This window comes from Hesperophylax consimilis, chromosome 9 (assembly GCF_061612785.1).
Source record: "Hesperophylax consimilis isolate HC1 chromosome 9, BYU_Hcon_1.0, whole genome shotgun sequence".
NCBI lineage: Eukaryota > Metazoa > Arthropoda > Insecta > Trichoptera > Limnephilidae > Hesperophylax > Hesperophylax consimilis.
This window is the reverse complement of record NC_142844.1, coordinates 20,418,888-20,445,891: the sequence shown is the minus strand read 5'-3', so window position 1 is coordinate 20,445,891 and position 27,004 is coordinate 20,418,888. Positions and strand designations below refer to the sequence as shown.

The 27,004-nt window shown below is 33.7% G+C and overlaps 1 protein-coding gene across 1 annotated transcript; it reads right to left on the bottom strand.

The window, feature by feature from the left end:
• Positions 1-68: 68 nt before the first annotated feature.
• On the bottom strand, positions 69-3,442 carry LOC149421039 (uncharacterized). The gene is made up of 4 exons (XM_089635348.1): positions 3,416-3,442; positions 1,154-1,868; positions 973-1,042; positions 69-203 (listed from the first exon to the last, which is right to left on the bottom strand). Exons 1-3 carry the CDS (start codon positions 3,419-3,421, stop codon positions 984-986), a joined length of 780 nt encoding a protein of 259 aa, XP_089491474.1. The 5' UTR covers positions 3,422-3,442; the 3' UTR covers positions 69-203; positions 973-983.
• Between the last annotated feature and the right edge of the window lie 23,562 nt (positions 3,443-27,004).

Genomic DNA, 27,004 nt, shown 5'->3' with positions numbered 1-27,004 from the left:
CTGAATGTTGCATACAATAGAGGGTTTCTTGTTTATAGTAAAAAATAAATGAAAGATAATAATATACAAAAACATTCACTTTATTACAATAGTTGATATATTTACAGAATTAGTCTTTGTAATTTTTTATAAATGGTGATATTTTTTTGGTCGCACTGCAAGTCGTTTTGTGGAAGTAAGGTTCTGAAGATGATGAAATCATCCTGAAAGAAAATAAAAAAAAATTAGCAAAATCACTATTATTAATATAAAATGGGTTTAAAATGATTTTTTTTCATTTTAGATTTTTCTTAATGACTTGAGATTATTCATAAACTGTGAATTCACAGAGGGCGCTAATTTAATTTTTTGGGGAAAAAAGTACTTTTTGCAAATTATGAATCGTTTGTTTGCGCATGTACGAACGAAATATGAATAGTAATTGTTTTGTCCGTATTGCATCGGTGATTCAATCCAATTAAAAATAATACGAGTGTAAGCTCTCAAATAATACTAGTGTAAGCAAACTTAAGCTCTCTTAAAAAATAAAACACATGTAAGCAAACAAAGCATTCTTTACATGGTTTGTTTATTTCGTGGTAATTATCCACAGCTATGATTTTTTGGTGTAATTATCGCGTAAGATTAATACAATGATTAAGTTAGCCACGGTAAGGTTTAGCTATGAAGTAATCGAGATGAAATTGAATTTGGCGGAAGTTCTGTAGATCTTTAGACACGTCCAAATCTTAGACAATGGTGGCACATCCTGAACATTAGCACAGCCACCGAGGATAGCGTAATGTCACGAACAATGGCTTTTCAAACTGAACTTTACAAAAAAAAAGTTTTTCTAGCGAATTCGTTTTTTTGGAATGCTGGCAAAAAAGTTGTTTTCATTTAAGGCGTATAATGAATTGAATAGGCGTTGGTTTGGATTAAAATTAAAATATTGTGATTATTGCGGAAAATATGTAGTGTATTATTTCTTACCTTTGGAGTCTTTACCATCCTCCTCCCTTTTGCCATCCGCCACCTCCACCTCCGATCCTCAGGATCTTACCTGAAATCATATCACAGATTAACATAGAGATCTGGAAGCAATTATAAAAATGCCTTTTTTTCTAAAAATGTGTCGATTCAAAGTATAAAATGCAATCAATAATGAACAAACCTCCTCCGAATCCACCGCTGCCGCCACCGCCATATCCGCCGCCACCGCCGCCATATCCGCCACCTCCGTGTCCGCCGCTGAATCCTCCGAGGCTGCCACCTCCGAATCCACCGCCTCCGTGTCCTCCCAGACTGCCGCCTCCGAACCCTCCGCCGCTCTTGAATCCGCCACCGCTTCCTCCGAATCCGCCTCCTCCGTGTCCTCCAAGGCCACCTCCGCTGCTGAACCCTCCGAATCCGCCGCCTCCGTGTCCTCCGAGGCTGCCGCCTCCGAATCCTCCGCCGCTCTTAAAGCCGCCGCCGCTGCCTCCGAAACCGCCACCTCCGTATCCGCCGCCGCCGCCGCCGTGTCCTCCTCCCAGGCTGCTTAATCCTCCGAAGCTTCCGCCTCCGAGGCTGCCACCTCCGTGTCCGCCGCTGAATCCTCCGAGGCTGCCTCCTCCGAATCCGCCGCCTCCGTGTCCGCCGCCTCCGTACCCGCCGCCTCCGTATCCGCCACCGCCGCCCCCGTGCCCTCCGAGGCCGCCCCCGCTGAAGCCGCCGAAGCTGCTGCCCCCATGGCCTCCGCCGCCGAAACCGCCGCCGCCGCCGCCTCCGCTCTTGAAGCCACCGCCTCCGAAGCCGCCGCTTCCGTAGCCGCCGCCGCCACTACCGCCGGACCAGCCGGAGCCTCCAGCACTAGCGGCTGCCGTCAGGGCCAATAAGCACACAAATACCTGTAAAAAGACAGTGATTTGATCAGATATGAGTCCTGCCACTGAGACTTCCGTTGTAACCTTTCTTCAATCTGCTACACGCCTCGCGTCGTTTAGGAAAATATGCGGGAGAGACCTACCCTTTATAAAGGATTTTACGTTGTACTCTCGGCTTAACATGATTCCAATTAGATTCAGTCTATCTCAAAACAGGGAAATCCCACGAATGTTTTAATCAGTTCTGTTATTAATTCCAAGACACTACAATCATATTCAAGAATTATTATGGAATGTATTTAGGAAATAAATAAAATTCTACAATCAACTTATCAAATTGAAACACTACCACATAAAATATTAAGATACCTACAGCGTAATATGAAGTGTCCCTGAGATAAAAAAAAAACAATACAATGACGGTAAGTACCTATCTAGGTAGATACCTTTGCTTACAGTCTATATTAACACGAAATAATCGAGCAATTATATTCTTTATCGAATTTGAAGACTTGGGAAGCAAAGGCCAATAATCTTTAATTTGATACAACAAAATGAAGTTGAAGCATAAATGTATTCTGTAGAATGAATGTAGTATGCGAATATATCATTATTATGGCACTATCTGTTATGCAGCAATAAAAGCTTTTTACCGAATTGTGGGAGAAAGGTTATATAGATTTATTCCGAGATGAAAACGTAATGGTTCACGAATAAAAGAAAAGTTACAAATCACCGCGATGCGATTCCTATAAAAACTATGATGAATGGGAGTGGGAACTTGAAACAATAATGTGTGTAATAAAATCATTGAAGTTGAATAACACAATAACAAAAAATGTAAGTGGTTAGTTGTAATTCACATTTAATTAATTATCAATAACGAAATAATATAGCATTCTATTCTTTCACAGATTGACATGTGTACCAATACGGATTTTTACAAAATCTAACAACGATTTTTATTTATATAAATATATGTTTTTTAAATATTTTTTTACAATTTTTGAAAAGAATGTGACCTCACTGGGGTACCCCGTTCTATATGAAAACGAAAGCTATGATATGAATGGATTTTTAAATTTTTTATCCCCTCTTCCGCAAGGACAACTTTATAATAGTTTTAAACATATTTGAAGATTTAATTTTGAAACAATTTCTAAAAATTTGAGAGAAAATCTTTAAACCCTTATAAGCATTACAAAAGAAAAATCCTTGTTAGAAACACTATTTTTCAAAAAAAAATCACAAAACTGTAATTATTGGAAACTGCAAAGCGAGAACGAAAACGATATTATGAAAAATATTAAGCAATTTAAGTAATATTATTTTCGGTAAATTTAAATATTAATATAAATTTTTTTTAAGTTTTAACAAATTGTTTAAGGAAACCGAATTTAACCAATTTTTTGTTCATGATTTGTATTTTGAGAATAAATTTATTTTTTTGATTAGCAACACTTTTTCACAACGTATTTTGAAATTGTTATGATAACTTTTAATAGAAGAAAAGAAACAAACTGATAAATATAAATTTTAATCTGAACATAATTTTTTGAAAGTATATTTACCTTCATGTTCGTAGTTAAAAGACTAAACTGCGAATGATGCTGTTCAGAAAAATGGCCGGAACTTTTATACTAGTGGCAATACTGGGGGATTTGGCGGGAGAGCCGAGACGGAGGTCGAACCATCTCCGCTTATTGTTCAGAGAAGCCTCTCTAAAATTAAGATTATACCAAAAAGTAATATAGTTCGACCATTGCTTCTCGATGGAGCCTGATCCACTCCGATTTCAAAAAATAAATGCAGGGGTGTCATAATTATTATTCATGTAGATCGTGCAACTTTGTGTTGCAAATGCTGCCGTTTGATCCAAGTGTGCACTTTGTTTATCTACCAGTTTGAATAATTCGGCTTTATTACCGACGCGAAAATTACGTTAGTTAACTTTTCGAAGGGGTGTTTTTTTAAACTTTTATTTAGTCCTTTGAATTTTTTCTGGCTTATGGTTGTGTACCTAATGTAATATTATTAAATATGCTTTTTTTTGCCAATTTCGGGAAATATATATAGCGTTTAAATTGTTTACTTTTATTTTTTCATGTATTTTGTTTATACAAAAGTTTTCAAAATACATTATTTACAATATGTGCTTATAGCAAAATTGTTTAAAAATTAAAATAAAATCTTTAAAACTAAGAATTATGTGTGTAGGAGGTAGACATATTTCCCACAAAAACTACGTTGTTATGTTTGCATCGATTCTTTTTAATAATTTATTTTGATTTTCATCTACCGAAAAATGCTAAAACTTTCTTTTTCAAATTATGTTTTCTTTTTTCTAATGGAATCTCAAACAACCCACTAAAATATTCCTCACTGGATTAATTTTCACCAAACTTTCTTATTAGATTTTCTTTTTCAAAATCTTCTTAAAATACTTAATAAGTTACCTTTCCAGTTCCGTTTTTGTAATATTACTAGTACCTAAGATGATTGATACGAAAAGTTCTCTTAAGTGACTTACTACGTTAACTTTTCAATGTCTTTTTTATAATAGAATGGTATCGAAGATAATTGATATCAATAAAAAAAATTATGAAATGTTGTCATTACAGTTTAATCCCACTCAAAAATCAATAAAGTTCATTGCGTTTGATAGAGGTGCGGGATTTACAAACCCAAAACGCGTTGTGTTCCCGACATGAGTTGGACAAGGGGTAGAAGCTGTATGTATCAAGCTATATACGACTAATCTCATTTTATTGTAATGTAATACTAATATTCGCCTATGTACCACTGTGTACTTATAATCTCATGTATCACATTATTGTAAAAGCCTTTTATGGCGTTTAATAAATAAATAAATAAATTACCACTGAAGTGATTTTTTGACATATTTTGCAAAAACGTTTGTCATATTGTGCCATATTTATAGAAACTAAAAATATAAGATAGACGGCGAAATCTAGGTGGATTCATTGGCTTTAAGCAGTTTTATATGTTTTCATATTAATATTCTGAGGAATTGTATTAATGAAATAACATGGAAAATGTATTTAATTAACTTGTATTATGACACAAATCACTCCAGTGGTTACATCGTTAAATGGATTTTTCAAAACTCTGTAGCTCACGTTGAAATTAGCATTGACCGCTGAAAACAGTTGCGTTATGAGTAGGGTTGCCATCCGTCCCGATATATCGGGACTGTCACCTTTATTGAACTATCTGTCCCGACGTCCCGACAAAAGCCTTAAATGTCCCGATTGAAATTACGCAATGCAAATTTTAATTTTCCGTGCGTCCCATAGCCCAGAGACTGTGGAGTCGATTTTACAGTGTCAAGTCAATTATAACATGACTTGTACAGAGTTCTACAATTATGTTAAAAGGTACCCAGAATTGTTGAGAAAAGCGAAATCTTCTGAAAAGTATGGCCAGCCAAGTACTTCTGCTAGTACCAATTAAAGTAACATATAAAACAAACATATTTACTTACTTATTATAAAATAAAGAAATTGTTTAAGTATTACAAAATTTTTATTTGTTCCATCCTGAAACGTCCCGACGAGACCCTGGCCGAATATGGCAACCCTAGTTATGAGTAAAGAATCCAGACAATAACGCTGTGCATTTTTTTTAACGTTAAAGTAACAAACGTTTACCTTAAGTTTTGTTTAACGTTTTCACACGTGTTTCTGCTGTATGTTTATTATTATCATATATTAGGGTTGACGCAGAAAATAGCATTTTAACTGTATAACAGAAAGTCCTAGTAAGAAGCAACTTGATCGGTTAATTCTAGCGTCATCAAATTTTTACAGCTGTTTCTTTCTGAAATTATTAGATCAAGGCAACTATTTTCATCACGAGCTGGAGAGCTTTGAAATATGGAATTTTGAACGAGGGAAATTAATTTTCCATGAGTTCAAAACGAGCGATCGATAAGTGCATCCCTTTACTGAAAGCAAAATCTTTCCATTCATATTCCTCATAAACATTATTATACTTACATTATAATATTTACGGGCAATTTAAAGTTTATTATATTACTACTATAAACAGTGGCGGCTTTCTCTAAAGTGCGTTTCTTTTCTAAACAGCAACCCGATATTCCCATGCTGTGCGTTATAGAATAAGCACAAAGTACTTCATACAAAAATACCAAAACAACATAATCCCACTGGCGGAGAAATTTTATAACGCACGCCAAAACAAGACGATCGTTGTGCGCCGCGATGGACAATGTTTGGTGCCACGCTCGATCAGCTGAACTTTGCACTACATAAATGCAAGTGAAATGTTGTTTTTCTTTATAAGATTATAATAAATTTTGTACATTTTTTTTTATTTTTCTTGTTCCTGCGTTTCTCCAACCGTTTGCTTTTAATGGCATTTGTAAATCTACTAGTAAAATAGAGTTTGTCTTAATTTTCTAAAGTAGCTAGTAATGCAATATTGTGTTGCATTTTCTCTAGTTTGGTTTCAGCTTTCGACAATAAAGCAGTTGTATTTAATGATTTTGACGCAGTTATTCTTGTTAGTGATACCTACTATTGTACAATGGCGAAACACAGTGTTGTTTACATAAAACAAATAATACGAGTTGGTGTGAAAAAGGGCTTAAAATTAAACATGAGGGAAATTCATAAAATTTGAAAAAATAGGTAGGTATACAAATACAATAACTTGTCTTGATATTCTGAACGCCCAGTGAAAGGGACTACGAACCGCCACTGACTATAAATGATTTCACATGTTTGAACTTTGTAGGTACCTGCAGTCTGCACCACAATTAAATAATAATTTCCGAAGATTAGCCACAGTGAAGACACATCCCACGAACTTGATGCATCTGCTCTGACATTTACCTAGTAGTTACTTCTGTAACCCTGGCAATACTCGAATGTAATCACATTTAAACATTACGTCGTTGCCTTCAACAAAAAACTCCATTGACCGAGGTTCTTTAGATAAATAACAGGAAAAAATAAGCTCTTCCGATTGCCCATTTGTGATTTTCCTTGGCCGGAACTTTAATAATTATAATAATTGCTGCTTACTAACTGATAAATTTTATTAAGATCCATGTAAAATGTGTAAATGTACTAAATACTTTTAAAATATGTAATGTCATGCAATCTATGAATGTGTTCACATTTAACAATATGTAGTACTCAAAAGTAAAAAGTAGGTTAGTTAAGTAGGTTAAGGGACTTCTCCGTGTTGCCGTGTAGAACGAGAGAGACCGTCAAAATCGTAAATATACTCCCGGTATATCAGTTGATTCTAAGCTCGGCTTGGTTGGAATGCCAAGTTTAGCTCGGCATGGAACATAATCCTATGTAGGCCGTAAGCCTAAATATCACCTATATTACATGTATTGTCTATGATTTTTAGAGGGAATGTGTTAATTTTTCATTTGTAAAACACAAACTACTGCTTACGTGAGCGGTATATCTATGCTTTCTAGTGCCATCGCGAGCTTTAAAAATGTTAACGACAGCAGATTATGTGATGTTAAGTTGATTGTTGATAAAGTTCTTCAATTCAATCAGCACGGTGCTATATGCGAGTGCACTCTTCTTGTAATTATAACTAACCAACCACTGAAAACAAACTGTCCTGACCAATGACGTTGAAACCTATGCTAAAACTTTTGAAACTTTTTAAAACTTTTTTGATCAATTAATAACATCGAAATTTCTCATTGCTCGATGAATATAATAGTGCATACTGATAACATTAGGCAATTTACGTAAATTTCTGTGAGATTCAAGTATGCAATTATTTAAGTAGGTAAACGGCAAGTTTGTCATGTGACTGCTAGCTCCTCGGCGTCTAAAAAAAAACTATTCTGCCACTTATCAAGGCTTGAGCGACCAATTTAGCCCGCTTAAATTTAAGCGAGGGAAAAGACTGGGCTTGCAATGATCCGAGTTCACACTCTTTTTTGATGGCAGTGACAAAATATCGGGCTCAATGCGTGGTTAAGTTAGGTTAGGGTTGACATTATTTGCTGACCAATCTTGTTCTTCTTCAAGACAACAAGCGGCTGCTCAACTGACTATGTTTGCCGACAGAAAACATGTTTGAGCTGACCGAAATCTCAATATTATGCTGACCATTTAAATAATAGCCTTTTAAATGTATTTTATGAGATTACCACACAAAAGATCAGACTGCCCGGAGCCAGTGGAATATAATCATTGCTTATTCAGGAAATGCTGTTAGGCTAACGGGAGTGGGGTGGGGGATGATATGAGAAAGAGAAAGGTTGGCTATTCAGAACTGGTCACTACGCTCGGATGAAGCCATTTTGTTATGTTTATTAGAACTCATTTTTACTTTTCCATCTACAATCAAGTTAGATATTGATTTTTTATCATGTAGTACATTAGCGGGTAGGTACTTGAAACACGACGAAATATTAGTTTTTTTAACTCTCACACAAGATATACAAATACTGTCAGGAATCACTGGTTAAAGTAAGTCAAGTACGTCCCTTAATTCCTCGTAGTAAGTGTTCAAAGACAGTTCGAAAGGGAGATATGTAAATACGAATGTTAGAGGGAGCGCGCTAATATTGAAAAATGATAATAATGAATCGAAAATAGTCAAATATTTAATAAAACACGACTCGTTTGAAATAGGGCACATATCTCTCGACAAATACTTTAGTTGCATTTAAAGAAACACTGTGAATTTTTTCATTAAAAAATAAAATATATTATTTTTTAATTTAAAAACTTAAAGAGTTAACAAAGAACTTGTTATAAATCTGTAGAACACTTAACACGCTGTATAGTTGGTAATGCATATCTATCAACTAAACTCTAAATATGTACCAACATACATTTTATTTTCACATGGGTAGAATTTATGTCTTCACTTTCAGTGAATAATTTGTGATTTTCCATGGATGCGATATGCTAATACTTACAGATAATTTAATACACGGTTAGTCAAATATGAAAGACTATTCCACAATAATTTACTTGCAGTCAGTTGATTACCTATTATTAATTTATTACTAGAATTGTAGCGTAACACCGTTTTATTTAGTTCAACCAATTTTGTCAAAACTTCTAACATCTATTGGGCATTAAAATATAAAGTGAAAAAATATAAGAAAATAAGACAAAATTGTATTATAATTTTACCACACTTTTAATTCCTCCAGTCCGAATGATATTTGTCAAATCCCATATGTACGTTGAATATCAGCACCTATGGAACCTTCCATCATATTTCTTAAGTTCATACAAAACATAAATCATTGAAGCCAAATGAAGGGTGCCAAAACGGGGGAAATTGTCTGGAAGTCATCTTGTATGACTATTTTTTATCAGATTTGTATGCAATGTTGGACCACAGGGAACCATTATTATTATTTAATTTTTGTGTTAACGCAGTTATAGTGGCTTATGATTTTTTGGTGTAGATAGACAAAGGATGGGATAGGTCATTAAAAATTCATGTAGGTATTGGCATTTTCATACATCTTCCCCCTCACCCCGCGGCTTCAAATTATTCCCGAATCACTTCGTCCAAGGCTTTTTAGGTCCAAGATACAAAACATACTAGCGGCGCCCGTAGCGGTAAACCTGCAAACCTTGGGAATCTACAAGCTATCTTCGTGCGCAGCACCTATATGATTTTGTTACACCAAATTTCTAGATTTTTTCTGTGAGTATCGTGTTTTAAGTTGTTGTTATGAATAATTAATTACGAAAATTACTGAAGGTGTTATTCTTTATAAAAAATAAGACTTTATTTCTTAAATAGTGATTTTCGTATTTAAAACTATGTTTTGTAACCTACGACATCAAATTAGATTATATTCTTTAGTCACAATGAATCGCTGAAATGCATTTTGTTAGCAGGCTGCTCAGTGCTCATCTCCGGTGGATATTTAAGGGTTTTTATTTTCTCCCTTTTCTAAATCGCCACTGATTACAAGGTAGGTACGTATTACTGCATTTTTGATTCAGTATTGAGTAACCCCAATAAAAACTAAAGCCTAAACCAAGGCTGCCCAACCTTTTTAACAGTTGGGCCAAATTGACGATTTTGAATCACTGGCGGGCCACTGAATACCTGACGGTTCCTATTTCCATGGGGGGGGGGGTTGTTAGAGAATTTGTATAAAACATAATTCCTCACAAAAAAAATTCGAAATGAGTGCTCCCCACCAAATATTCGAAATCCATGGGGGGGGGGGTTGTTACGGAACTTCGCTGAGAAAAAATTCCGCGCACCCAAAAACATCATATGTGATTCCCCACAACAATTTTTCGAATTCCATGGGGGGGGGGGGGGTGCGGCTACAAGATTCCATTTCGGACGCAAAAAATACTATATCAGAACCGGTGTATTTTTGTTTAAAAAGTAAGTTCAACAGGTTAGATATTTCGTCGCTGGTTCTCGTTCTGAGTAGCCCAAATAGCGATAAATCGCCTTCGTTGGCAACACTGGTGACCGCGCGCAAGCGGCATTGTTTGTTTTACCGCACTCCTGCGACACTTTTTCAAATTGGCGGATTGGCGGGTTTTTTGAAAATGGTTCACGCGGGCCACTTATAATTCGTTCGCGGGCCACATTATGGCCCGCGGGCCTGGGGTTGGGCAGCCTTGGCCTAAACGGTATAGATACTGGAAAGATACAGCCGGAGATTAGCAGGAGTGAAGACATTTCATAGAGACTTTCCGAGGGTTGTATGGTGTTGCATACAAGTGTTTTATCGGTTCGTGTATTAACATGCGATGAAATAATGTCATAGGATATGTTACATTACTTTTCAGGAAAATGTTTTATGAAGTTCCATTACAAAACAGAACATTGAATAAAGGTGAATGAAAATAACAAATAAAGAAAACTAACCTAACCCAACCTTTTTTTTCTAGTTAATCTTGTTATATCCGTTACCGTTTTCATATCGCCAAAATTTTATTCGCTTACTATACCCATATAATCAACCGTTGGCTAGTGGTTTTCTTTTGATTTACTCCTGGTAGGTACTGGTTTACATTAATTATTATAATTATTACAAGTATTATGTGTGATTAATCGTTAAATCAACTAACTTTTAATTAAATTAATATTGAGAGATAATATTATTGTAACGCTACATTCATTTTTGTTATAATCACTCGAGCGATTGCTACCCAAATTTGGATAGCTGTAGGTAGGTATTTTTTATGATTTAAAATTAATATATTACATTTTATAAAATTTAAAATATGGGATAAACGGTGAAATATATGTGGATTCATTGGCTATAAAGTACAGTAAGCAGTTTATAACGAATTTTTTTATTCGAATGCATGAATTCTGGAATGAACGCTGCCGATTCTAAATCCAGAAAATTAATCTCCATCGCTCAAGGTTTTATCAAAATATGCTACACTATAGGAAAACAGTGAAACCAACTACAGGGTTTTCCAATAAGAGGTGTTATTTTGAATAGCTCGCTATTTCGGTAGATGTTACTTTTGAAGCTGTCATTTTTTAACATTCGGCAAGTAGAAACTACGCCATTAATAAAAATGGAACAACACACGCTTCAGCAACGCATTGAAATTATTAAAATTCACTTGAGTGAATCAAATGCAAATCATCTTGAGTGATGAGGCCCATTTCCACCTCGGTGGCTTCGTCAACAAGCAAAATTGTCGCATCTGGGGCTCGGAAAACCCAAGAGTTATTGTTGAAAAGCCTATATATCCTCAACGTGTGACTGTTTGGTACGGTTTATGGTCCGGCGGAGTCATTGGACCTTACTTTTTCGAAAATGAGGCTGGAGCAACAGTTACGGTGAATGGATTGCGCTATCGACAGATGATTAATGATTTTTTATGGCCGGAATTGAATGGTATTGATCAGACGGCGCTACGTGCCACACAAGCAACGAAACCATTGATCTTTTACGATTAAATATCAAAATAACACCTCTTATTGAAAAAACCCTGTAGTTTCGGCTTGTTTAAATACACCCTCTATGGTGAAGATTCAGGGCGAATTTTTTCAGGCAGTTTTTTTTTTAAATTAAATATTATACTCGAGTGATTCTTGGCACACTATGCGAAGTTTGCAAAAACGTTTTGGGCGATCACTTCCCATAATGTGCCAAATGTATAAACGCATTGACCTATTGTTATTCCCTAATATGTAACAGTTTGTGTCCTGTCCCTTTCCATTTAACGTGTTGATACCCTAATATTTAATAGTTTGTGTCCTGTCTCTCTCCATTTAACGTGTTGATCTATTGTTATCCCTTAAATATTTAATGTGATTATTTTTGTCAGCTTTGTGCATTTAGATGAATTGCAGTTTTCCGGATTTTTTTAAAAATAAGAATTATTAGGTACAATGGTATGTAGGTTTTATTTATTCAATTAAATTATGTATTATGTATGTCTAACCCCAAACTGTTGGTTTACTGTGAATATTATATAACTGAAAATGTGTAAATCGTATAATTTCTCACAAAAAGTATTCGAAAATCTGCTATTATATCTGCCATTTTAAAGTAAAACAATTTCCGTCATCATGTTTGTGTTTCTACAGTGTTGTTATCTAAATTAATATTAAGTAGTTAACATCTTGTACTATTCAAACATAGGCTTTATGCAATAAGTTGAACAAAGTCCAGTGCAATAAAGAAAACTAGATTGGTCTGTGTATAATATAATCGTAGCTAAAGAGAACATACTCATATAATTGCAAATTTAAAATATGTATTGTAGATTTGCGTATAATTTATCCTAAATAGTCAGCAGTGCAACTTTATTAATGTATCTTCATATTTATTTATTTATTAATTTTCGGAAAATCGACAGTTTACAGTATTTTATAGCCAAAATAAAACCTATAAAAAATTATGGATTTCCTCCTTGTGACGTTACCTCTACTGAGACAGCATAATATGAAATAAGTACAGGGTTTTCCAATAAGAGGTGTTATTTGGAATGGCCCGCTATCTCATAGATGTTACTTTTGAAGCTATCATTTTTTGACATTTGACAAGTAGAAACTACGTCATTAATAAAAATGGAACGATACACGCTTCAACAACGCATTGAAATGAGTGATGAGGCCCATTTCCACCTCGGTGGCTTCCTCAACAAGCAAAATCGTCGCATCTGGGGCTCGGAAAACCCAAGAGTTATTGTTGAAAAGCCTCTCTATCCTCAACGTGTGACTGTTTGGTGCGGTTTGTGGTCCGGCGGAGTCTTTGGACCTTACTTTTTCGAAAATGAGGCTGGAGCAACAGTTACGGAGAATGGATTGCGCTATTGAGAGATGATTAATGATTTTTCATTGCCGAAATTGGATGGTATTGATCTGGACAACGTTTACTTTCAACAAGACGGCGCTACGTGCCACACAAGCAACAAAACCATTGATCTTTTACGATTGAATATCAAAATAACACCTCTTATTGGAAAACCCTGTATATTAAATTTAATTCTGTTATTTCAACAATCTGTCGCTATGCAAATCGTTTGAATTTGACAAGTTTTTTCCTATAATTCACATTGTCATAAAGTCGATTACGGCGTGAACTCCATTTAGTTTAACCGATGTAAAAAAAAAATCTGTCGTAACGAAGTTGACTAGCGTCTTCCTATATTTAACACTGCAGTAAGGTCGATTATGGCGTGAACTCCAATATTTAGTTGAACCGATTTGCGGTGCAATATATATTTATGCGATCTGTTATACTGGTTTTTTATCCAGTTCCTTTTGGAACCGGTTCCTCGAATAATTAAAAAAAACACCAAGGATGAGAATAAAAGAACCAGTTCATTTCAATTTAGCTCATTGCCTTTTTTCTGGCTCTGAGGAAAATATTTTCTTTAGGGCCTATTTCATATTTAGGGATGTTTTTGTAAATCTAGTAGGTGTAATTCTCTCCGCATTTAATTTCGTCCACATTTAATCACGCATGTGTGTAATTCTAGCAGGAATGCTGGTAGGTGAAGTTCACGCATATATAATTTCGCCATGTAACTGCAAAAAACGTATTATATTGTTGTTTAGATGGCAGAGGGCAAATTTCATTGAGAGATGTTTTAGAAAAACAAATGACTAATTCAATCGAACGCATTTTAAGAAAAAAATCGATTCTCTGTATCGATTATCACTTCGAAATTAATTGTTTATCTTGTATATTTATATCAATGCTTCTTGTTGTTATGTCGGACAAGAAACTCCAACTGAATGGCACTGTCTGTGGATCACCTTTCGGTTACAATCTATTTTTTTGTTATCGCTTAAATTTATGACCGGTTTTTGAAATGTAACAACAAAGCCATAGTTACATACTAATCATAATGCAGATTGCTCGAGGATCGTGCTTTACAGCGATGTTGACCGATAGTATCAGTTTATCGTTCACTTTGTTTAGTAAATGCAATTGTTTTGCGTCACCAATGAGCTATATATATTATATACAGCAACTTGAGACCCAGCAACCAGAGCCTGTGAGTTTATGAAATCCCAAAACGAGACTAGTTTTACGAAGTCACAGCTTACAAAATCATTTTCAGCAACCGCTAACGAGCTTTGTTAAATTTGTAATACTGACAAAACCATCTGATTTGTTTTGTTTTTTCTATAATTCTATAAGAAATAAGTGAGTAAGAAATAATGATGTGTGATACGAAGGGAATAGGGCCGAATTAGCTCAGTGGTAGAGCAAAGCCCCGGCGAGGCTAAGGTCCTGGGTTCAATTCCTACATGCGACCAAATCTTTTTTTTTTATGTTTCAAATTTTTGTTCGAGAGTCGTTAATATTGTCTTCAATGAGAAAATGAATGTGATTTTTTCTAGTGGAATTACTCAACGAGTAAAACATCAAAATTTATATTTCATCATTGAAGACAATCAACGACTCTCAAACGAAAAATATTATCTTGAAATCCAAAAATCACCCAAAATGAATTAACCTTACAACTTAAGCCCAATTTATATCGATTTGTAACAAATTACTTGTTAACTTTTTTAGTTTTTTTAAGTTCAAAAAAATATATGTGATTTTTGAAAATAATATCTGTACATTTGTTATGCCAAAACGTTAATTATATGAAATTAAATCGATAGAAAAAAATCGCAAAGTAAGCTCATAAAATTATTAAAAACACATTTTGTTCAGTTATTTAACATGTTATAGGCATGAAAAATATAACAGTGTATCTTTAAATGCAACTAAAGCATTTGTCCAGAGATTTTGCTCTATTTCAAACGAGTCGTGTTTCATTAAATATTTTCACCATTTTCGCTTAATTATTTTCGTTTTTTTTATTTTAACGCGCTACCTCTGACATTCGTATTTACATATCTTCCTTTCAAACCATCTTTGGTTTGGAACGCTTAATACGGGGCCTTAAAACATCTCCTCAAATTTTCTTCCTTCTTGAATTCAGCAATAAAGATAAATACACAGACATTAGTAATAATTTCATAACTTATCTATATTTTCTATAAATATTAGTTTTATATTATTGTAACAATCAAATTAGGTATTAGTTTTGGTTGCCTTTCCATTACGAATGTCAAAACAACGAAGCGTAAACCTTCCCAAATCCTATATAATTTTAATTACTATGTATAATATTGTGTAATAACACGATTTTTTAATCAATCAGATTCGAACCCTCGATCTCCGGATAGTATTCCAGAGCATTATCTTCACAAATGACGCAGAATAATATCCTTCACAAATGACGCAGATATAGTTTTCAGTTACTTCCCGGATTCAACTTTTTGCTAATTTCTTATTAAAAATTCTAGAAAAATCAAAAATAAATGTTAGATAAACAAATTTAAAAAAGCTTCTTAGATATAACTTTGCAAGATGAAAATGTTTCGTTGACCTAAAAACTTCCATTAAAAAAGTGCAAATTGCATAACGCCAGAATTGTCAGCTTTTGGGTCCTCACACGTAGTTTTTATGGGTCACAGATCACCTGAATTAAAAAATGAAAGCCTTTTTAATCATTCGCAATCGCACTTCAGAAAATAATGTAATCGACCTTTTATCAATTTTGGTCGAACCGATACTTGAGTTTCGATGGAGATCTTTTGATAAAGATCTGTAGATTTTTTTGGCTTCGATGAGAACGTAATGTAATAGTATTATGGTCGATTACTTTCGATCTTGTTACATATTGCGTACGATGTACAATTCAACCGGCTAAAAATAAACATTTCACCGACAAAGACTTTTTTCTGCGAGAACGTGTTTTCAGAATGAAACTTTTAATAGATAAGTAATGCTACTTCACTTCACGTCTGTAGCGAAGTTTTATATATTGGGCAACCGGATAAACTAGAACAGTAACAAAACGGAACATGATAAAATAATAGACTGGGTTAGGTTAGTTTTGGCTGGGTTTATAGTTTAATAGTTATTTTTCTTAATTTTTTTTCACAGAAAAAACAGAACATCGAATGTTCTGTTTTTTCGACTGTTCTGTTTTGTTATGGAACCCTCACATGGGTGTGTGATTTAAAGCATTGTTCTAGCTTGCATTGAAAATGGCTAGGAACATTTGTAAATTATGCATTCCATTTCCGTTACTTTTACGTTACACTTAAAAGTTTTCACCATTACCAGATTATTAGAAGTCGGGATTTTTTTCAGTACTTCTGCAGTGGGATTAACTACTATAATATTATGTACTCCTCATTGCCCAGAATAAGTTAAATTACTACCAACCCATGTACTTTGTGGAAATAGTTGCAATGTTTGCTCTATCCTCTCGGCTTGAATACGTAAGAAGATTTAAACAGAAGAATGTTGTTAATGTGCTCGTCTTGCCGTTTCCCGTCCTGTGTCAGTTTAAAAAAAACGCAAGGTGGATTTAGTAACTAGCAATGGGCGAACGCAGCCACTATACAAGTAAACCAATAACAAATCAAGCAACAACTGCGTGATATGAGATAAGCATTCGGACCCTAGCATTAGGAAACGTCCAGAGCAAAGCTGACCTAAAATGATTGATTGTTAAAACAGGTCTTGAAGATTGAACCCTCAAAAATAACAGGTGATTTTACTTACGAGGTAGTGACTAAGTGCTGACTATTGTACATTTTTTATTCAGACTTCTGTTCATATTTTAACATTATTGATTGATCAAAAACAACAATGCCAGGAACAATGTTGTATCCAAGGAAACTTTGAGTTATTGATAGAATTCTAATTTAATTGTATTTACTCACTATTTTTCATTTAAAACTTTTAAGGCGATAAGGCACTACGTCGTGTAATATTTGGAATCGAAACGCTAACAATAACACTCATTATGTAGATGGCGATAAGGTTTAAATTCCCATTCTACACCAGTTCTTTGTGATGACGTCGTTTTGACTTGTGCAAGAAAAAAATATGAACAAAAAGTGTGTTTTATTTTATTTTGCGAAGGCCAGGCACAAATATTTAAATTTTTTACTATTTTTTTTCTAAATTTTCCACGTTATACATCAAAACCACAAACGAAAAGGGGTTCGTAAGTAGGAGATTATGCATTTTGAAGAAGTGTTTACAGGTCTAATATTTTTTTCTGGCATTATAACAAGACTGTATTCTACTCGCAGTATTTAATTAAATTATCTATAATATTTACAAGCGATCAATTTTTAAACAAAAAATACAAGATTACTTCGTAGTGCTTCGCCTTAATAATTGCATATTTATTTAATTTTAAATATAAAATGTAACGAAACGTATCTGATTACTTTTTTACCATTTTTCTCAAAAATAATAATATTTCAAGATACAACGTTATTCCGGGCAAGGGCTCGATTATCCTTCGGTTATGGGAATTTCGAGATAGATTACGGTACTTGTTTTAAACATAGGTTATATTTATGATGTAACTGCTATGGCCCCAATATTATAGCAAAAATGCAACTCTAAACCATAAATTACTTTGATCACACCTTGGAATTCGAATTGTACATAAAATATTATTGGTTGTGAAATTATAAGTCTGATGATTAATTAATATGGAAACAAGTAACTCAAAGCATATAATATACAAGATACAAGGCATTATTATACTTATTTATTACACGTTTCAAGGTTTTTTTAAATGCTTCAGCATAAAGTATACAAACTGTATTATTTAATTATATTTTTGCAGGTTCAACACAGCATAATAAGACTAGCAAACATGAATTCATAAAAATCATTGAAAAAACAAGAACCTTAAATGCGTGAGAAAACAAAACTGACGTCTTCCGGTCGTCGTGGGTGGAAAATTCCCTTCTTCAGAGTTCCTGTATTCACATTTCGATTGTTTTATGAAAACGATTAACGAACAATCGATCAGGTAAGTTCTTTATACCTGAAAAACTTATTTTCCTGGTTTAAAATAATCATTTTTAGATACCTTGGGGTCGTTAACCTATCTGCCTAAAAAATAATTACTATAGTGTTTCTGAGCGGAAGTCTGCTAATGGGACGGATGCGGAAATGGGTTGCGCAAGCTATCATTGCATTCACTGTGACTTGCATCTGATGCACTAAGACAATGCAAACATTGCAAAACTGTTGACAATTAATTCCGTTTTTATTATAAACGTGCTGAAATAATGCGAAAAGATGGAAACTTGAAGTAAGCGATTTGTAAACTTTCGATTTTCAAGGAGCGCTGGAGATGCTCGCCAAACCAAGTTTGTAGAAACTTGTCTGTGGAAAAAATTGGTCATGAGGAGCCGAGGACGGTTGATGTACCTACTGGACTGATCAAAGTTGACAACGTTGTTCGAATAATGTTGTCAACTCCTTCACACTCCCCACAATCCTCACAATCCTCAAAACCCTCAGAAACCTCGGAATCCTCAGAATGGTTAGAATCCTCAGGATCGCCAGGATTCACATAATCCTCAGAAACCTCGGAATCGTTAAAATCCTCATAATTCTTAGAAACTTCGGAATCCTCAGAATCCTTAGAATCCTCAGAATCACCAGAATTCACAAAATCCTCAGTAACCTAGGAATCCTCAGAATGCTCTAAAACCTATAAATCTTCAGAATCCTCAGATTCCCCAGAATCCATAGAATTCTCAGATCGTCAGACTGTTTTTCCGTAATCGTTAAAACATATAAGCCACGCCACATAATGTTTTTTTTTTGCTATTATCTTCAAATGTTGAACGATTTATAACACACCAAATGGGGTAAGTAATAAAAATATTTATGATCTAAGTCAAAATGTATGAAAACATTTGAAATACAGGAAACTCTTGTCCAGTATCTTCTACGACTTTGATTGAAGTCACACGGAAGCTGTGACAATTAGATTGGTCCTGTCAAATTAAATTGATCAAATTTCTAAAGTTTGAATGAGTATTACAGGATATTATCAACACGTCGTCATTATACATTTTAAGCAGATTATTATTAATGTATGGATTTGCTACTGTACCAGCAAATTGATTTGAAATGAACCAGTTATTAACAAGTTGAGAGCAATCCTTTCACTTGCCATTAATTTGTGCAAGTATAGAATTGCACGGATTGAAGTTAATTGCACATGTGGTATTTGAAACGAAGTCCGGTGCATTTCATATAACAAGAAAATATCTACCTCAATTTACTTCGATTTGAACATTATTGAAAGTTGGCGCATGTTGCAATAATATTTATTTAAATGAATGGTTTCTGTGATAATAAAATGTTTTTTTTTTTTTTAATTTTATTTATTTAATTTAAAATAGTGCATATTATATTTATTTATGTACATATTGGGGTCGAGGAGTAAGGCTCTCGACTAGCAAGCTGGAGGTCGCGGGTTCAAAGAAAATTTTGTTTGAAAAATGTATGTTTTTTCACAATTTACTTATTTAAAAAATATATATTATATATTTGTGGAAGATTCTCTGGAACGTGCCGCAAGACCGAGCGGTGGCTGAGTTGACATCGGGTTTGAGTCCCACCCAGGCGTAGTGTGTTCAATTCCTCGGCTGATTAAGTTCAAAATGATGATTAAGATTGTGGGGAGCAGTTGCACTTTAGTGAGGTTTCACATACATATGTACACGGTGTCCGGAAACTCGTAGTACAAGCGGGAAACTGGAGAATCTACACCACATGGGGAACCCAAAAAAACATAAAGTTTTTTGATTTGAGCATTTTCAAAAAAAAAAAAAAAACAAAAAAAAATATTTTTCGGCTATTTTAGGGTTAAAGTTTTTTCTGGTGTTTAGGGTTGAATAACAGATGTTTTAACCCTGCAGAGCAGAAATATTTTATGATTACACCGGGTTAAATGAAGGGTGATTTCAAAATAATGCTTCAAATCCGAGTTTCTTCATTTGTTTTACTTTCAAATAGTTTTAATTAGTTGGGTACTTTGATCTTCAGTAATAATTTATAAGAATTTGATTAAAAAAAAAAAAAAAAAAAATCAACTTCAAACTCGATTTACTCGATAACGAAAGCTCAAATAAAAAAAAATATACTACAAAATCGACTCCAAATGTGATGTAGATTCACCAGTTTCCCGCTTGTACTACGAGTTTCCGGACACCCTGTATATAGATCATCAATTATTATATAAGGTTTAAGACTATGTTTGTTAAATGACTATTTTAATCGCATTATGGATAATGCCAAGTAACATCCGAATAATAATAATTTTCAAAGATAATTTTAATGGTAACCTTATTCGCTTTTCTGACAGCTTTTGTATTATACATTTTTGTATTATTTTATATTGTTCACAGATACATGTGTTAACTAAGTAATGATGACATTGGTACATTCATGGCAAGTCACCAACCAGTCAATGGAAGTGAAAAAAGGTCTAACGAGCTTTTATAAGTATAATAACCCGGAAATATAGATTTGACAATGCGCCTTGGGCTAAGGTAGGTCACGATTTCTTAGCTGTTCAATTCAAGAATTAAAAACGAAGGAAGAGATTATCTGAATCAAAGAGTTGAATTTACTTACCTATAGAATAACTTAACTAGTAAAACCTCAAATTGTAATATTTAATTATTGAAGACAATATCAGAACAATCTCCGCCTTGACAAGGCGAGGGTCCTGTTTTTTTCTGTTTTTTTCGTTTAAGAGGAAGCTACAAGCTAAAAATGTGTGTATTCTTGGTAAACCTTATTTGTCGGTAATAGGCATTAAAATCGCTTGACAAACGGAGTCTAGAAACGTTCGATTTCAAGCAAAAAACTGGTTTTTATTTATTTTCTAAATAATTTTATAAGAAAGCAAAAAAGTTAATCAACTGAAACTGTCACAGATAATGTTAGCTATAATACTGTATTTTTAAAAAGTTGTTTCCTTTATGCGTTCATACATTTCTATTGAAAAAAAAATTTTGTCGTTTGCATTTATATTTTTTATTGAGTAATTTTTTTTTTTATTTGTATTCTACTCAAGCAAAGCGATAGGACAACCTTCAATTTATCTAAAGCATATTTTTAGGTATTCATAATGTACGCCAATTCGTTATAAAGATCAAAATAGTGATTTGGCGTTAAGCTTCGCCATAAGAATTGCTAAAATTGTCTTCAATAATTAAAGTTGATTTATTTATGAAATACCTAATGTTCTGATGTCGATGGTTTCTTTTTAATTTTAGAATTTTATTTATTTATTTCATGCAATACAATTTTTTTTCTTCTTCTAGGGATGTCCCTATGTTATGGTTGATGGAAGTTACCTGTTGACTCCCGCACCAGTCAGGCCTATGAAATTTGTAATTCGAAAATGTTTGATCAATTTCACCCGAAGTGAGTTAAAAATTTCCTTACTTCGGGCACATAATATTTATTGTGAGTTTTTTTGCTTTTGTTCGACCGTACGAGTGGACAATTATTTTTTTAAATATTTTATTTATAGCAGATGTAATGTAAATGTGAAGTGCGTTGAAAAGAAAGTAAAGTAGTCAATTTGAAACAAGTAACTGACGTACAAAAAACAAAAAAAGCACAAAAATTTTGATCAATTCCACCCGAAGTTTAACAAAAATTACCTTACTTCGGGCACATAACATTTATTATGAGTTTTTTTAAGTTTGTAAAGTGCATTGAAAAGAAAGTGAAGTAGTTAATAAGTACCTGACGAATAAAAATCACTAGTAAAATGGTGGTTTTTGTAAGAACAAAACGTCTAACAAAATATACTAATTGTTACCATTTTTTAAATGAACTTAAAAATTGAATTTTTGTAATTAAAATATTCAAACAAAGATGAATGCAAAAGATATACTCAAATGAACACACATCATGATATTATATTTTTAAAACTTAAGTGTTAAAATTAAAATGTTTGTATTCTTAAAACGGCGTTAACTTTTGACGGCCTCCGTGGTAGAGGGGTAAGGCTCTCGACTAGCAAGCTGGAGGTCACGGTTTTAAATCCCGGCGTGCGCAATCGAATTGTACTTGATTAATTTGTGAAATAACACTCATTTAAAATGATATCTAGTATATTTGCGGCACATTCCAAAGTGGAAGATCACTCAGTATTGCCCTGGTTATTCAATTGAATAGCCAGGTACTTCGCCATCTTCCTCTTTCCCATCTCCTTCCCCTCCCCACTACCTTCAGCGTCACAACATACCCTAATTGGGGATGCCATGACTCCAGACCGTTTGGATCTGACTTACAATTATTATTACTTATTATTATTTTATTAAGCAATAATTGAGGGCAGCGTATATTATAACGCCCCTTTTCAATGTTTATTACGGTTCCATTAAAACTCAACACAGTGATTATTCAACACACATTTAAAAACTGACTTTGTTGCTGTCTATTACCATGAGGAAGAACATCCATACGGCAATTAAGATTCACAGAAACATTCAATGGGTATGTATCTGATTACTTGATTACTTGAGACCCGTATTCTTCCTTATTGTGGGTCTCCGAAGACTTATCGCAGAACCTGTATTGCTTTGGGGGCTCGTTGTTACCCGGGGGCTCGTCAGACTTTTCATTTATTGAATGCTTTTTGCTTTCATCCGCCGGTTCGGCCTGTGCCACTTGAGAACTACTCCCACTCGGGGGCCTTGTCTCGAAGCCACTGAAGTGCGGGTCAGATGAGAACTCTAACGTAGTGGGCCTTTTTAACTTGGTACTAGCCTCTACTGGAGGGTCGTTCTTCCCATCAGTAGTGGGAGAGGCACTTCCAGGAACATTCTTACTATTTTGGTATTTGAATCTCTTGTTAAGGTCACTTGTGACTTTGTTACTTTTCAATATTTTGTAACATTTGTTATCAGAAATGCAAGCGGTGCAGTTGTTGGAGTTTTCGTCTTTATCGAGGCACTTATTAGTATTTCTCTCAACACTAGGAACAGAATGGGCGGTATGGGATTCCTGATCACTATCTACATAAACTGGCTCCGTATTACTTACATGACTATCACCCGTAAAACCGACTTGTGATGGCGGACAACTTGGAACTGTGGGATTACCTTCTTCACATTCCTTATGTTTGTCTCAAGTTATGTTTTGATTGTCATTTTCATCTAGCTTAACACCTTTTTGGGGACATACACTGGAGACTAGGATTATTTGAGGTTTATCAGATTGTTTAGTTATCAGCAGTTGGTTGGGACATTGCTGAGATAGTAGAAAGTCTTTTCCCTCTTTTTTAGAAGCGGACACAGATGAAGACGGATACAAGTGAGAGATATAGTTCTTGGCTTCACATTCCAAACGTGATTGGCATGCTGATCTATCGTGGCAGTGCGAAGAGATGGTACTAGATACAACATGGTCGGGTACACCAGGATATTGTTGTTTTAGTTCGTGGAAAAGTTGCATAATAGATATATTAGTACAGGCGCATTGGAGGGCACTTGATGCGCCTCCGGAGGGTGCAGACATGGCCGCCCATCCTCGCTTTGGACCTACACAAACAAAAATAAATTAACTTATTGCTCAAACTATCACTAAAGCGCCCGTACTCTAAGAGGGGCTTAATTCGCAGGTTAACACATACATAATTAACACATACATACATAATTAACACATACAGCTTTTAAGAGGTATAGCCAGGCACTCTGTGTGTTTATAAGGGCGATATATCTGATATTTTTAATACATTAACACATATTATAACAATATCGAAAACATTTTTACACAAACATACATACCAAATTTAGTCGAAAAGTTTTAATTTTATTCAAATGGAATAAGTTTAAACACAATATATTAACGTCACAGCATGTCACTAGAGCCAATAAATATGTTTTGTAAAACCAAAAATAAATTCGCATATATGTCAACCAACCTCCGCCATATTTACGAACTTTTTTATGATCAAAATCAATTAAGTGAAAAAAAAATTAAACCTAACCTAACCTAACCTAACCTAACCTACTTAACCCAGTTAAAAAGTTTTTGTTTCATCACTTTCCATGACTTTATATAACTTTTTAAAGATGTGATGAATTATCATTTTGATGATTTATCCGGTCACCGTTTATTACTATTGCCTATTAAAATGATACCTTACCTATTCTTCTTAGGCAAGTTAAATCTGTAATGAGTCATTCTCGTTTTTATCGTATGTGCATATAAACTGGTACAAAATTGGTACAGTTAGTATTAGAAAAGTATTAATAAGTAGATCCACAATCTACAATAAAAAATGCATCGAAAAGATATACCAATGTGTTCCTAAAATTAAGAAAAGGATTAACTCTTATAATAATGGCCAACTGCCACCGATCAATCGTAATTAACTTTATATAAATTACTATGTACTATATTACTATTACTATAATTTATAACCGTTAATGTTTATCATTATAATTAACCTTAAAGTATTTTAATTATAGTTCAGTGACGTGCATTTTACGACTATGTTTCTAACTTTTGAATGTTAAATATCCAAATTATATATTAAGATATTTGTTTGATATATTAAGATATTTGTTTTTTTAAGTGTTTTGACATTCTAAATTTAAAACAAATATATGCCAAGAATATTTGAATACATCATTTTAAAAACAGAAAATGAAACTCGGATACATGATACAAGAGCCTCAAAAAGAAATATAAGAGATGTTCCAAAATTCAAGACAAGTTTTGGCCAAAGAAACCACATATATCTGGCAACCAAACTTTATAACATCCTTCCTCCAAGTTTGAAAAAGATAGAAAAGATAAATAAGGAAATCAAAACATGGGTGAAAGAAATTAATGCAGACATCATAGAAAATAGAAACTAAATAACAGAAAATCAAAGAAATCTACCAATCCGCCTCAGCACAGGACTACCTAGTGAGGAGGACAAACAGATGACATATTATAGATTATCATATATTGTAACTCTCATCAAACCTGTAATTAAATAAACACTAATAAAAAAAATAAGAAATCTCGCTTTCATAAGTGTTTTTCAGGTATACCGATAACATGGTATCCGGTACTCGGTACTTGACAGCTACACCAAAACTAAACGCCGAAAACCACATTCATTTTACTAATTTATATACGATTTATGATATATGTATGATTACACAATCCTTCCCACATTCCGGAATAAACAAACACATTATTATTTAATTATTGAAGATAAATATTATCGATTTTAAACAAAAATTTGAAACAGAAATGATAAGAAAATATTATTTACCATAATTGAATAATACAATTCGAGGTTTTACTCATTATGTTATTCGAAAATGAATAAAAAAATATTACTATATTAAGATGATGAACTCGCACAACACGATATCTCTTCTCCATACATAAAACAAACACTCTTTATTGGAGAAAACGCAGATAAAGACAGTAATAAACATGACAGTAAAAAAAACATTAATTGGAGAATGCGCCTGCATCCTAACTATTTCTCACAGATTAACATGGCAACCTTTAAAAATAATAATAATAAACCTTAACAAAATTTATATTACAAAGTAAGTTATATTAACAAAAAAATAGGAGAAAGTGCACAATATCCATTAACTCATAGATCAGCAACATCATCAGCTGTAGGCAGACTGATGGAACCTAATACTAAGTTTGGTGATCGCGCTTTTGGAGCATCTGGACCGAAGGCTTGGAATAAACTCCCTCCGGAACTAATATAAGATCCATAACAAGCCCAACAGAATTTAGGTCTACACTAAAAACTTACCTTTTTAAGCTGTCATACCCTACCTTACCCTTAAGGCGAAGCTTAATGCTAAATCACTATTTTGATTAATCTTTATAACGAATTGGTGTATATTATGAATAACAAAAAATATGCTTTAGATAAATTGAAGGTTTTCCTATCGTTTCGCTTGAGTAGAATACAAATAAAATAATAAATTACTCAATAAAAAATATAAATATAAACTACTAAAAAATATATTTTTTCAATAGAAATGTAGGAACGCATAAAGGAAACAACTTTTAAAACCTCAGTATTAAAGTTGTGACAGCTGTGACAGTTTCACTTGATTAACTTTTTTGCTTTCTTATAAAATTATTTACAAAATATATAAAAACCAGTTTTGTGCTTAATCGAACGTTTCTAGACTTCGTTTGTCCAGCGATTTTAATGCCTATTACCTACAATATAAAGGATACCAAGAATAAACACATTTTTGGCTTGTAGCTTCCTCTTAAATTAAATATACCATTCCTGAGAGAAATTCCAATTAGATCCATATAATTTTCCAATTTTGTCCTAAATTTTGTATCTAAATTTAGCTAATAAAAAATTAGGTAATGTTAATCTCAAGTGACCTACCAGGCAAGTATAGTACTTTATATTATCTCCATATATAGTTAGTAGATCACTGTAGAAGTGTATTCTATATTTGTACAGCACCCTTGAGGTGATTTTGCACAAAAACGGCGCTATATCAATCATCCAAATATTATTCTTATTATTTTAACAAATGTTTACAAATATTTTTTATAGACTATTCTCTAAGGGGTAAAGTCAATTAATTATCTTAACCACAATCTACACATCTGCCCTGATGATGGATACTGTAACTCTCTCTGAAACGTTGGTTAAAGAAGGAAGAAGCGCAACATGGCATTATAATCCAAAACATTAATCACGATGATAGTATAAGGTTATAAAAAATGAAAACAAAAAAAAACTACCTGTTTTTCCGAATATCGGTGAAATTTTTTAAGAAATCACGGCACGTCACTGCTA